This window comes from Siphateles boraxobius, unplaced genomic scaffold (genome assembly GCF_051911475.1).
Source record: "Siphateles boraxobius isolate OS27281-9 unplaced genomic scaffold, OSU_SipBor_1 22, whole genome shotgun sequence".
NCBI classification, from domain to species: domain Eukaryota; kingdom Metazoa; phylum Chordata; class Actinopteri; order Cypriniformes; family Leuciscidae; genus Siphateles; species Siphateles boraxobius.
Window position 1 is genome coordinate 1,068,442 of NW_027508833.1, and position 14,580 is coordinate 1,083,021.

Sequence of the window (14,580 nt, forward strand, 5' to 3'; positions counted from 1 at the left end):
TGCCGATGGAGAGTCTAGTTGACACAATCTCTGCTGACACTATTATCATATTTAAATGTTATTTTTTTAATGTGATGACCAAAACATTATTTGTTTATCCTTTAAAGATTACCCCCATTTATAAAACTAAAAGTTTCAAGATCAACTCACACTTATTTAAAAATAAAAAATACATTAAATTACCATTGTAACCAATCAAAGCATTTTACTATTCCTGCCGAACTTCCGTGGTTACAGTTAGTGTTAGTACATTTAATCCATGGTGAATGTTTTATCCATACTGGACTATTGTAATGCTCTCCTGCTGGTCTTCCAGCATGCTCTGCCAAACCTCTGCAACTGATCCAGATACTGAAGTGAGAGTGGTGTTTATCGAGCTGAAGAGACACACGTCACTCCTCTCCTCACAAAACTGCACTGGTTGCCAGTTGCCGCTCGCATCAGATTGAAGTCACTGGCATTTGCCTACAGAACAACCACTGGCTCTGCTCTCTCTTACCTATACTCATTACTTCAGACTTATGTGCCATCCAGAAACTTGTGCTCTGCAAGTGAACGCCGTCTTGTGGTGCATCATCTCAAGGAGGCACTAAATCTCTTTCTCTTTCACCTTTTCCCTGGACTGTTCCCTGCTGGAGGAATGATCTGCTAACTCAACCAGAGCTGCTGAGTCTGTAGCCATTTTCAACAAACGGCTGAAGACGCATCTTTTTGGGCAACACTTGATCCATTAATACTAACACTTTATCTTCTATTCTAGATCTATTATCTTTATTAAAAAAAAAGGCACACGTACTGTGTTAGATTAAACTGTGAAGGGTCATTACACTTGCATATTGCTAGTTTAACTGCTTCTATTGTTCTCATGTGTAAGTTGCTTTGGATGAAATTGTCTACTAAATGAATAAATGTAAATGTAGTAGGTTGCTGCCATTTACCATTCCCAATATTTTTTTTTATCGTTTTGCATTTGAATTATTATTTCGACATTATGAATAAAAATGCTGCCCTCAAAATGTTAATCTGGAGCCTTGCAAACTTAAAATAAAACTGCACATTGTAATTTCTGTAATTTAAGTCTATTTATTACCAAGGAATTTGTCAGTAATAAAGTCAAAATGGGGTAAAATGTGAATAACTGCGCTGCAGGTTGATTTAAGGTGTGCCCCTAAATGTTCTGCTTGTGTGCCTAAAAATCACTTTATGCGCCTGGAATTTCTTCCTTTTTGCAAAAGCACATCGAACCATGACACCACTGTATTGTATCGAACCGAACCGTGAATTTTGTCATATATATAAACCCACTTAAATGGCATTGTGTGTGTGTGTGTGTGTGTGTGTGTGTGTGTGTGTGTGTGTGTGTGTGTGTGTGTGTGTGTGTGTGTGTGTGTGTGTGTGTGTGTGTGTGTGTGTGTGTGTGTGTGTGTGTGTGTGTGTGTGTGTGTGTGTGTGTGTGTGTGTGTGTGTGTGTGTGTGTGTGTGTGTGTGTGTGTGTGTGTGTGTAGCCTTTTAGATAGTTTGATAATGTTATCGGCTCAACAATAAGGATTTCTGATTTGTAGTTGCCAAAACAAATTTTTTACTATTACAAATCCACTGTAAACAATACACTTGTCACGTTTGTGTCTGTTTTGATCTTCTGTTTGTCTTCAGTATTAGTCACATGTCCTTTGTTTTCCCGCCACTCATCTATCTCCATGCCAACCGTCATTAGTCCATCATCTTCACCTGTGTTTTGTTAATCACCTTCATCTGTGTCACCTGGTTTTTGTTCATCAGTGCCTGTATTTAGTTTGCTTGTGTTCAGTCTGTCTTTGTCGGTTCTTGTAAATGCTTAGGTGTTGTTGTGAGTGTTCCTGCCCGTCTTTCTGCCTTTATGTACCTGTGAGTAAACTTTAAGTTAAACGTTTGGAATTGAAGCCTCTCTGACTCAGTCTTCTCCTCCAACCCACACACACCGTGACAACACTGGCGTTCAAAGTTTTTTTTTTTGCAAGAAATTAATAAAATGTCAATTTTAAGTGTTTTGTTGCTTTATTCTTATTATTGTAATACAGTAATAAAAATCACCCTGTTGTACCTGAACAGGATGATTTTTATTACTGTATTACAATACAGTAAAAAAAAATGTATAAAAAAATTATCCTATTGCGACAATTATTATTTAAAATTCAATCATCGATGATTGAATTTTAAATTGAATTTTAAAGAATAATTGTCTCAATAGGATAATTTTCATCAATGCATTACAGTAATACGAACGAAGCAATGCTGTAAACTTTTCTGCATTACGGTAACATGAATGCGTTTTTTTATTTAAAATATATATCCTGTCAATGGCGTTAAAATGCCTCTTCAAGAGATTAAACACAAAGAAAGCGGTATATGACAAGTGAAGCATTGATTTCTGCCTCTGTCAGCAATGCATGCGAGATCAGGAGCGTGTGTGTGTCTGATTTGTGTGTTTCAAATGTTATTACTGCTTTAATTAAATTCCTCTGAAGACTGTTTTCTGTGAGACCTCTCCTCATTGAGCCGTTAAATTACCTTCACTATACATAAGTCTAGCGCATCTCTGGTGTCGCCATGAACTCCTGCAGGGCAGCTATTATGAAGTATATGCTAACATAAGTTCATGGGATGAAGGGGATTTAAGACTCAGCAGCTCCGGAGAAATTTAAGTCATCTTAAATACCACCCGGGGTCAAACTCAGAGCGTCACTTTACGGCTCTGAAAGCGACTGAGTTTCTGCGGTATCCGAACGACCCTCCAACGAAGCTCTAGCACACAAGTGTGAATTACTACGGGTGTTTATTTATGGCTCATGAGCATTATGCCGGTTTATTTCTCTGCCAGCGGCGTGTTCGTCTCTCTGCAGTGTTTAATCAGCGCTTATTCGCTCAAACTCTGGTTTAGTGAAGCAGATTAGTGGCTCTCTGGATAAACTGCGTATCATATTCCATGCCAGACATCAAAATCCTCATCTAACACTACGCTAACGTTTCATTTGAGGCTAATTGAGGGAGTAAAGGCCACAAAAAGGCCTAATAGCAAACGCTCAAATGGCCCATCATGACATGCTGCCAAATTCTGACAGCCAGATTTACTACATGTGTCCGTTTGATCTTAATTCTGAGGGTGATTATTTCCAATGGCATTTTCGTGTCCTTGAAAGGCCCAACATGAGTCTGTGATGTATTAGACCAGTGAGTAGACCAACATGATACTCACTTTCAAAGGAAATCTGGCCCAAGATTACAGCTCGCGATGGGTTATGTGATGAGTTTGATCTTTGGCTGCACAATATTGGGAAAAAACTGACATTGTGATACTTTGTTTTTCTACAATATGCAGTGTATTGAATTGAATTCAAGAATGGGGTGATTTTGTTTGGGATTGCATCTGCATAGAAATTAAAATTAGTTGAAGGCTGAAAAATTACTTTTTACTCTTAAGAATTTTATTTGAATGTGTGAACCGTCCTGTTAGGGGTGAACAATTTGGGAAAAACTTGAAAAAAAATGTATGATTCCCAACATTTGGATGTTCACTCACCTTAAAGTGAACAGAGTAAATTATTATTTATTTTGACAAATTCAGTATGGCTATAAAATAACCATTGTTTATCGTTACTATCAAATAATCAAAATAAATATATTGCAAATATATTTTAATAATACAATTGTAAAATAAAAAAATCTAAACATTAAACCACAGAGCCAGTGATATATTAGTATCACTGAGATACTATTATATTTTTAATTCATATTTCAAATTTCAGTTATGATTTTTATATTTTGCATTTTCATTTTAGTAATTTTCTATTTTTAATTGAAGAAGTTTGTAGAGTGTTTTTGTCATTTATAGTGTGTATATATATATATATATATATATATATATATATATGTCTAGGTAGTTTTTATTAATGTTTATTTCCGTTTTAGTTTAAGTTTAGTTAAAATAAAATAAAATGAGAAATGTTGCGTTGGCAAGTTGCTGAAATAAAAGTTTTACAGTTCTTTGCAACAAACTTATTTTTTTTTATTGCTTTAGTTTTAGTTAACTAATGACCTTGCTTAGAGCTTTTATTTTGGTGGTTTGCTGGTAAATAAATATGTGCTGCAGATTTCAGATTGAATTGCTACACTACTCTGTGAAAATGAACACAGTGTTTTGCTTTACTCTGAAACCCTGCAGCACATACTGTATATTCACGCTCTAATTAAATCACAGCCTTCGTGATGTGAAAATCGCACAAAGCCATATTGCATCTTTTTCGATATATAGTATTGTGCAGCCTTACTTTACTTGGTTATTTTGGGAGGATTGATTCTTCTAAATAGTAAACGAGTGTGTGCTAACAGGAAGTTGGCATTCTTCAACCTAGTATTTAACATAATAGCAAATGGTTTAACTTGCACTTTAACACATTTAAGTTCTTATAATCTAAAATAATTTGAAAAAAAGTCTATGGAAATGGCAGCATGTCTCTTGCGCACACAAGCCACAGATTTCTGTCTGGCATATCTATTGATATCAGCTCTGATGTTATGTGGCAAAATGTCATGACTTTAATCATTGACATTTACAGGTATGCATTTGGCAGATGCTTTTATCAATTGTATTGAACATGAACACTTTTGAGTCATGCATTCCCTGAGAATCGAACCCATGACCTTGACGTTGCATAGACCATGCTTGACAGTTTGAGCCTCAAGAAATCATCGCCACTGGAATATTGTGTATACATGCCTTCTGTAGGTGCATAAATATGTGATTTATGACGTTTCTTTCCACCACATAACTAGCTAAATTAAGATAAATGTTTTGATTGATTGACCCTGTTTCATTAAGAACTGTAAATACATTTTTAATGCTGATTATATTTCGGCAAATTGCACAGAATTGGTCTTATTCATGAAACACAGACAATTTTCTGTGTGATTAATTCATAATTCAATCCTTGTAAAAGTTGTTGCATTGAATTGAAGTTTTTTTGTTGTTGTTGCTAATACTTTCTGTGATTTGACTCATTAAGGTCATTTGAAAAATGTTCCACTAAATCCATCAAAACATTTATTTTATCTCAGGGTTGGAGTAAATGTCTATTCAAGGATTTTAAAGCAAAACACTTGGTGCATTTCCCCCGTTTGTAAAGAAAAGGGTCAGAAAGCAGCCCTGAGCCTGAGCTGTATTATTCTGTACCCTTAACCAGACATTTATAAATAATACAAAGGAACGAAGCTGTCAGAAACGATTTCAATCACTGCAATGCTGAGATACAGAAAGGGCAACATGCAAAGCTCCCAAATTCATCAGCGTGGCTTTGCAGAAGACCTTCAGTCTGTAACGTGCTGGAAATCCTGTGCTGATTCTTCATCCAGAACGCTCTGGACCAGCTCAAACCCCCAAGCTCTTCCAGTGTGCGCAGGACGTACTGTTGCACAACAGTGTGGCCGTTTTATGAGGCAGCGTGAAAGATTTTATAATCATTTTATATGGCGCATTCATGTGGGGAAGTCAGCGTGAGTTCAGGATCACGACCGCTTTGGGTTTAGTAAGTTGCGATCCTGTTTAGATGAATGAACAGTTGCTCCAAAGGCAAAATCTTAACCGAATCCACTGAAAATATCCATTTTGGATATGGATAAAGACGTAGCGCTCTCTCAGAGCATATTAAAGGAGATTTTCGGACTTTCTCGTAATTCACACTGTCAAAACTGTTGTAGCCAGTAGGATAATCAATTTTTTTGAATATTTATTTGTAATATATACAGTGTATATATATTAGAAATTTCACCGCTGTGCCTTTACTATATCAAGGCTCAATGCTAAGTTTTTTTTTTGTTTTTTTTTACCCATGTAACCTTGTAAACAGTGCTTTACAATTTCCAGGTCAATCAGGTAGGATATATATATATATATATATATATATATATATATACAGAAATTGAATAAAGTTATCTAACTTCACAGTCTTCACTGCATACATTATAAATTGAATATAGATTAATCCTTATTAAAGCTAAATGTAATTCAAGCTAGAGCTGTGAGTGATTTTCTCTTTTCCTTTTGTTTGGCGAACACATTTTCATTATTAACTTCAACTTTTGCCTCAGACTTCTAATTGACTGCTTATTAATAGTTAGTAAGGTAGTTGTTGTTGTAGTTGTTAAGTTTAGGATTAACGAATGTTGAATATGGTCATGCAGAATAAGGCATTATTATGTGCTTTATAAGTAATAATAAAAAAACTATATTCTAGTAATATGCATGCTAATAAGCAAATATAGTCAATACTGAGAATTGTTTCCAAAAAGCCTTTTATATTACACTCTATAAAATGCTGAGTTATTTGGTAACACTTTATTTTGATGGTGCCTTTTGAACATTTTGTTGGCAATAAAACTACTTTTCAGAAAAGGCAGCTGGCGTGTGTCAGAGAATGCAGTACATTCAAACATTTTAAAGGTAGTGTGAAAATATGTTTAAAGGACAATCAGGTTTGTTGTCATTGAGCTTTGAGACACTGAATGTGATCAGTATGTTTTTTACTGTGTGTTTGGTAAAATTCTTGTAATGACAGGTTGTTTATTTTTGAATTTGGATTATTGATGTTTTGTTTATTATGGTTTTGGAAGGTTTGGTATATATATATATATATATATATATATTTTTTTAATATATATATTTTTTATATATATATATATATTGCACGCTATTGGCACCTGCCCAGGGGATGCAGATGGGAATTAGCGTTTAGCTAAATCTGGTACAGTACATATATTATGCATTGTCCCTGTTAAATAAATAAAATAAGTAACGTTGCAACTATGTCAACTAACTCTCATTAGAGTATTAATAGACTGACAGCTTAATATCTGCAAACTCTTTATTGGGATGATCCTCCAACAGATATACTACTGACTATAAGAAACTTGGCAAACTATGTCAACTTATTCTAAGCCTACCAGTCAATTACACTCTAATGAGAGTTACTAGACATGTAGGTGCAACATTACCTACTTATAGTCAAAAGAATGTGTTAAAGGGACCGTCAAAATAAAGTAAAACTGGTTATTTCAACCCAAATTTTGGTTAAATATGGACAAACCCAATCGAACGGACAAAATCTAACCCGATGGTTGGATTTATCCAAATTTGACCCAAATTTGGGTTGAAACACCCCCGCATTTTCTATTGTACCTAAAGAGAAAGTTTGTGCAGTGTTTTTTGAGATCCCTGACACTAGTGTTTCTTTTCTAAACAAACACAACTACATACTGTAAGGTGAAAGTGACTTTAATCATTCATGAACATGAGCAGATCCAGCGGTTTGTGTTCATCATGTCGTTGCCCTTGATCAGTTAAGCCTTGATTGTCCAGTTCTCATTTAGGATGATGTGATTCCCAGCACTGAGAGATGGATGAGTGTTTTAAAGAGCTGCATTAACGCTCCATGAACTTTGGTGCACATCAGCCTTCAAAGCCACTTGAGAAAGTAATAAGTTCATTGTGCATTTGTGAGCATGATTTCAGATTATCCGGACGTGCTTTTCTGGGATGTTTGAGATGGGCTGAATGCTGGACCTCTAGTGTGCCAAGCACGGTTTCACATCATTAATGAACATATCTGCTGATATGAGATGCTGTCCATAGGGATTCCACTATGGGTGATGGAGGATTTGCATTGTGTTGTTAAGTACAGTCTGTAATGCATGCATTGTTGTATTTGTCCAAAACACAACAATACATGAACTGCATGAATGCACTTACGGAGTGTATACATTTTCATGATGCAGTATAACCAAAGACAGAAGCCCTTAAAGACCAATGTGCCTTTGTTTGTCCAGATGTTGTAGACATGCATCTGTTGCAATTCATTAAGATCAACAAACACAACAGAGGCTTAACATGTTTTCTTTTACAAGCAGAAGTGGCTCTTTTGAGTATTTTTAAGAAGGGTTTCGTGTGAAGAACAGTGTTATTCTGATGCAGTGCATGTTCTCCTGTGATTTTGCCTTGAAGTTCAATGGGTTCTCATTGTTTTAGACCAGAAATATATTTAATGCAGTTACGCATGCACAAATGGACAATGTATTGCAAGCATGTAATCCTGTTGTACAGTAAAATGAAAACAGAAAATGTAAAATTAATAAAAACTATAATAGTATGTCATGATACAAAATAAAATAACACTGGTTGTTGTTCGGGTAGCTATACTGTATACATGTTGACTTTAAAGGGGCTATATGTAAGAAATTTCATGTATGAAGCCAATGTGTGATCAGCTTGTAGCCGAACTTAAAAAATGAGACCTTCCCTGACTTCCTATGTAAGCCTGTAGACTTATTTTTATGCAAAGACACATGAAATGTACATATTATTATACAATGTTCAAGATAATGGCGAAAGAGCGATTCTGTACTGTAATGTCAATGTGTTGGACAAAGAAAAGGGATTAATTCTAAAACTATAGTCTCATACAGCCAGATCTATATAGTCTATATATCTCAAATATACTTTATAATCAAACTGTCGACATGATGCCGGTGAATCTCAGAGCTGGTTCACACATCCACATATCTCTATGATCAGATGATTTCTGAACTGCTGTTTTCTCACCGCTGTCATTAGTTATATTTGTCTTGCTATTGAGAGGAAAGAGCAGCACATATTTACATATTCATCTAAACGTGGCTCTCAGCAGTGTGGACGGCGTCTGGATGTTCGTTAAATCACTGCAAACGTATTTCCAACTTCTAACATCTAAGCAAAGAATGAAAAAGATCTTCGCCGTGAGTTTATTTTGGCTTTGAATCACGTTCAGTCTCTTGTACGTTTCGTGAGCACGAGCACGAGTGTTGCTGCAATTCACTGAACGGCCATCGGTGGCGCTAGTAACAAGGGCTTTTGAATTATAGCTTACATATAGACCATTTTATTACGTTGCTCTGCAAGATTATCTTCAAACTGCATGTTAGTAGTTCACCTGAAATAGAAAACTAATTGTAGAAGAAGACAATTTGTGCTCATAGTCTATATGTTGAAGTACAACTTACAGCAATGTTCTTGAATGCGTTTAAAAATGCAGCGATGCATGGACTTGGGTTGGGTTTACATACTGTCATAGAGTATGCTTATATTTCCATGAGATGCAGCTTAACTTATACATGAATCACCCAAATATTAATGTGTATTTAATGTCTGTCCAGATGATTTTGGAGATGCATCTGTTGCAGTTCATTAGATCAACAAACACAACATGTCTGTCTGGCCATGTCTTATTATTTCACGAAAATATGAAGAACGGTGTAGCGTTGCATGGTTGACCGTTTTTCTAAATCTAATTCTGCATGTTCTCACGGACTGCAGAGGAGACGTTTGCTGTATTTGTATCGTGCTGTTGTGACTCTTCGCTCGACTTGACAAGGAAATCCTCGACAAACCTCACAATGTGTTTTTCAGATCCCTCTAGAGAAGCTCTCCAATTAGCGGCGTGTATTCTGTGCTTTACATGTGACAGCAGACGCTTACGTGAGGCGACAGTAAGCACTGCAAATCCGCTTCGCTAGCGTTTGCTTTCTCTGGCAGCTGAATTTCACACGCCTCTTAAAACGCGAGCGCACATCTGTGCTGTGAGTAAACGGCCTCAGTTCCAGCAGAAGTGTCCTGTGATGAATCCGGAGTATGAGGCGAGACTGCAGCAGAAAGCGAACAGGGAGTTCGGTCTGAATCTTTCAGTTTGGAAAGTTTAAGAAGTGCATCTCGTGGTTATCAGGTTCCTATTCAGAGGTCAGTGTGTTGGACTCAATTAGATCTCATAATTCTGTGAGCTGTAGGGTAGAGTTTTTAATGCACAAAATAATAAGGACCCGGGAGAAATCCTGGAACGGCTGGTGCAAATAATTCCCATACTCCTTCTTCCATATTAGTCAGAGCGGTGTTGAAGAACTTTAATGGCTTCTTCTCTGGCTCGACAGATTGCTTGATGATGTTGCACAATCAAAATGTCACTGCCGGGCGTCCAGGAAAACTCGCTCTCCTCCTCCTGCCTAATTGATTTCAAGAGCCACTCACTGTAATATTGCGAATATTACTGTTACATTTCATGCATATTTAGCTACAAATGTTTCTTTTTTTGAAGATTTGATTTGCAAATGCAAATCAGACAGCTGCAGTTCTGAGACTCGGCTGTGATTTGAACTGCCTTTGCATTTTAATTTGGGATCATTATTAATTGCTTTTTGTTAATTTAATAATGCTTATCAATCAGTTGTAGGACTAATTCTGTTATGTAATCATAATTAGTTGTGTGAAGTATTGTACTAACACTGCTTGATGTAATTTAATTTGGAATAAAAATGATGTCTGAAATATTCTTTGATCCACTTTATAGAGTTTTAATGTAAACATTTACTCAATTGAGTGATCATTCATTTTACATTTACATTTATGCATTTGATTGACGCTTTTTCCAAAGTGACTTCTGAATTCTGGGGATTTTTATTTTTTCTTACATTTTGAATAATTTAAATATTTTATTAATATACATTTTAATATAATTTACAATAAATAAAATAATGTTTTTGTATTATTATTTTTTAAATTACAATAATATTTATTTCATTTAGATATTCAAGTATTTTATTAATATAAAATTTTAAATAATTGATATAAAGTTTATTTTATTTATTTGTAATTTAATATACATATATATATATATATATATATATATATATATATATATATATATATATATTTTTTTTTTTTTTTTTTTAAGACCCAGGTTTAAACCCGTTGAATTCTTTCCAGCTGCTGAAATGTTCAACCCAATGATCTTCAGGCGCTCTGCTTCTGCTTCTATAATGTGATTTTGAGGGTCATTGTGTTGTGAATACTGATGCGTCTCTATAATCACATTGACTAGAAACACAAACTTCCAGGGATCTAATTATATTAAACAAATCACTGAGAGTCTCCGGTTCTCAGACACATTTACACGAGCCCTTCAGTTCCTGCTGAGATCTTCACTTCTTCTCGGTCAGTCCAATCAGTCGAGTTGCCCAACTTCAGGTGTATGCGTAAACACTCCAGCACTATAGTAGCCTATCAGATGGTACTATCACAGCACTGCATAATTACTGGGCTGGATATTGACTTTTTCCCTTTAGAAAAATGATTAGACAAGTTCTTCTATCTTAGCTTCTTCTTTGTATTAAAAGCGCAGTGTTGGGCAGCCGTTTCCATGGCAACTGAGCCGTACCTGTGCTATTCCCGGGAGTATAAAGCATGTGAGATCAGGACCGTTGAGAATGTTTTTTAGAGAAGCGATTTAAATATGAATGTTGTGTCTGTTGTACAGTGTTTACAGCACACGATGGTGTAAATATTCCTCTTGTTCCTCTGCAGTGGAAGAGCTACATGTGCAGCAGTCAAGGGAAGATCCTGAGCTTCACAGTCGACTTCGAGTCGGGCTTCTCCTGCTCCGAGAGCATCTCAAAGGTGAGGAAACTCAAACCTCGAGCAGTGTTTCTGAGCAGACTCCCACAGCTGAATCCGGACAGGACTGAACTCAGAATAAACTGCTTTTATCTTGCGCTCAGTGTTTCACTGTTCTGCTCCTTCATATAAGCTACTTTACTGTTATTAGCAAAACACGCTCCGGTCATTCCTGGCACTTTAGTAAGGAATCTTCCCATTTTATATATTTTTTTTAATTATTATTTTTTGTATTTATTAAATTTGCTTGTTGATTTATATTTATATCAATATGTGTATATATATATATATATATATATATATATATATATATATATGTATTTATTTATTATTTATTTAAATCTATATATATGTTTATTTTGATTTAATTTCGTTTTTTCTATCCAAAATGTTTTCTTGTGAATATTCTTTTAATCTCTGATCAAATAATAGGCTTTTCCAATGTCTGAAAAAAACACCCTTTTAGTCTGTAAAATCCCTTTAAACGGGAAAAGCCAGTTCCACACTGACCGCATCATCATCATTTTGGGGGGAAATCAGCAGCACGTCTCAGTGGATCTGATGAATTCTGGGACGTTTGTGTCACTCTCAAAATCTTCATCCTGTTTTTGATTGTTATTATAAATATTATTTAAATAATATTATAAATATATAAACTATATAAATGTATTTTTAAAAAAATATAAAGGTTAAAAACTGATTCAAACTATTAATAAAAAATAGCATCTCAGTGATTCTATTATAAAACACTGGTTTTGATCAGATCCGTATTTCATAATATGGTAAAAAATAAATAAATAAATAAATAAATTATGCATTTTACATTGACGTCCTCAATGTAAGAACATTCCCCGTATATAGAACTAGTTTCCTAAATGAAGACTCAATGATATTGATTTTTGTAATGAAGAGTGCAGAAGGTTGTGGTTGATTGATGCGTGATTGACACAGAACCGCTCTGATCTGCAATCGTGCATCAGTGTGAATAGAGAGTCACATGGGCTGTTTCAAGGCTGACAGGCCAATTAAATTGTGCCGTCTAAATCTGGCATGTATTGTTCTGGGCTGGAATAGCAGTCTGCGATTTATACAGCAGTCAAAAGTGTGTTAAACGTGATTCACAGCGCCTGATGACGTGTGTGTGTTTAACCCAATTCAATTCAAGGGCTCGTGTCAGGCATCAAACTTTGCTTTTTTTGAAACATTAGAGTTCATTATATTCAGTTATTATTTGTTACATTCAAGCATGAGTCCATATAAGAGCTTTCTTTATAACCGACTCTTATTGTACACATTATCTTCACTGCGCATTATTCAGATTTGTTCCCCATTGGTTTGCATGTTGTCTTAACATGAAGGTTTTTTCTGAATGTTTAATTAGCAGTATCAGAACAGCAGATGGTTTTGGTGTCACACACACACACACACACACACACACACACACACACACACACACACACACACACACACACACACACACACACACACACACACACACACACAAACACACACACAAAGCAGTCGTTATTATTGCAGCTTTGTTGTTGTGCCAAGGATGAAGAAAGAACAAAAAAACTGGACTTTCTTTACAAGAGAAATCTTGAGGACTAATATCAGCAAAGCGAATGAACATTCCTCCTTCAGCGTCAATAAATCATCATTCAGTGTTCGGGTCGATGACATGACACTCCCTGGATCTCAAGATGCAGATTTATTAAACATTGATTTTAAAATGCAGTTCATACAGACCGGGATTTTTTTCAATTTGTGAATTTATTTAATTATTTTTAGTGTTTAAAAGGCTTAGATGGTGTAACCTTAAGGTTTTTTTTCATGTTTTTGTCTCTTTTATGCTCCCCATGGCTGCATTTATTTGATTAAAAATACAGTAAAAACAGTAATATTGTGAAATATTATAACAATTTAAAATGGCTATTCCATATATGAATATATTGTAAAATGTAATTTATTCCTGTGATCAAAGCTGAATTTTCAGCATCATTACTCCAGTCTTCAGTGTCACATGATCCTTCAGAAATCAGTATAATATGATGATTTGAAGAAACATTTATGATTATTATTATCAATGTTGAAAACAGTTGTGCTGATTCATATCTGTGTGGAAACCGTATTTTAGGATGAATATAAAGTTCTAAAAGAACAGCATTTATTTGAAATATAACATTTGTAACATTATATAAATGTCTTTACTGTCACTTGTGATCAGAATGTATATTTGACATGTTTATAAATCTATCTAAATTCAGCATATTCCGACTGATTCGTCTGCGTTCGGTTACATCATATTAATTTCGTGCACATTGCTGCACCATAGATTGCATCTGAACACAGATGTGAATGAGGTTTGATGTGACGTTTATCACTGAATCACTTTCAGTCGTTTCTTTCTGCACAGCTTTTGCATGTCCGGCTGCTCTGCTTGATATTTTTCATATGCGTTTCCACAGAAAACCATCTGGAAATACAAATTCTCCCAGCTGAAGGGTTCATCGGATGACGGCAAGACACGAGTGAAGCTTTTGTTCCAGAATTCAGAGAATAAACAGATCGAAATGAAGGTCAGAATGTGTTGTGAATATTAGCATGAAATGTCTACAACGAACATTTATGCTGTATAACAATATAATGTTAATAGTATTTATGGGGTTTAAAATATATATTGTTTTGAAGTCTTTTGTTTTGAAATTGTTCATAGTAGGAAGGATTAGGTTTAATAACTGAAATAATACTCAGGACAAATTATTATTTTATTTTAAATGGAACAGTTTAGTGAAACTTTAGATGTGTTTTTTGATGAATATCAAATTTGATACATCAGGTTTTTATGGCTCATATACTGTAGTATAATATAGTGATGATAATATGGCGGGAGACTCAAGAAAAATTATGCAATTTGGTGCAGATGCTGATATTTAAATGAACAAAAAGTGAGATGAAATTCTGACGCTTGTAATGCAAATCAATAAGATTTTATTACATTATAACAGACTACTGACATAAAATGCATATAATATCAGTCGTCGCTCTATATCTGCCAATAATAAGATGATATTTAA

The 14,580-nt window shown here is 35.0% G+C and overlaps 1 protein-coding gene across 2 annotated transcripts in view; it reads left to right on the forward strand.

Moving 5' to 3' along the window:
• Positions 1 to 14,580, forward strand: part of sntg2 (syntrophin, gamma 2) — an 89,257-nt gene that overhangs the window by 73,423 nt on the left and 1,254 nt on the right. For both annotated transcript variants that reach the window (XM_077238308.1, XM_077238309.1), the window contains 2 exons: positions 11,414 to 11,506; positions 13,972 to 14,082. In XM_077238308.1, the coding sequence (XP_077094423.1) occupies positions 11,414 to 11,506; positions 13,972 to 14,082 (204 nt within the window). The remainder of the gene's footprint in view (positions 1 to 11,413; positions 11,507 to 13,971; positions 14,083 to 14,580) is intronic.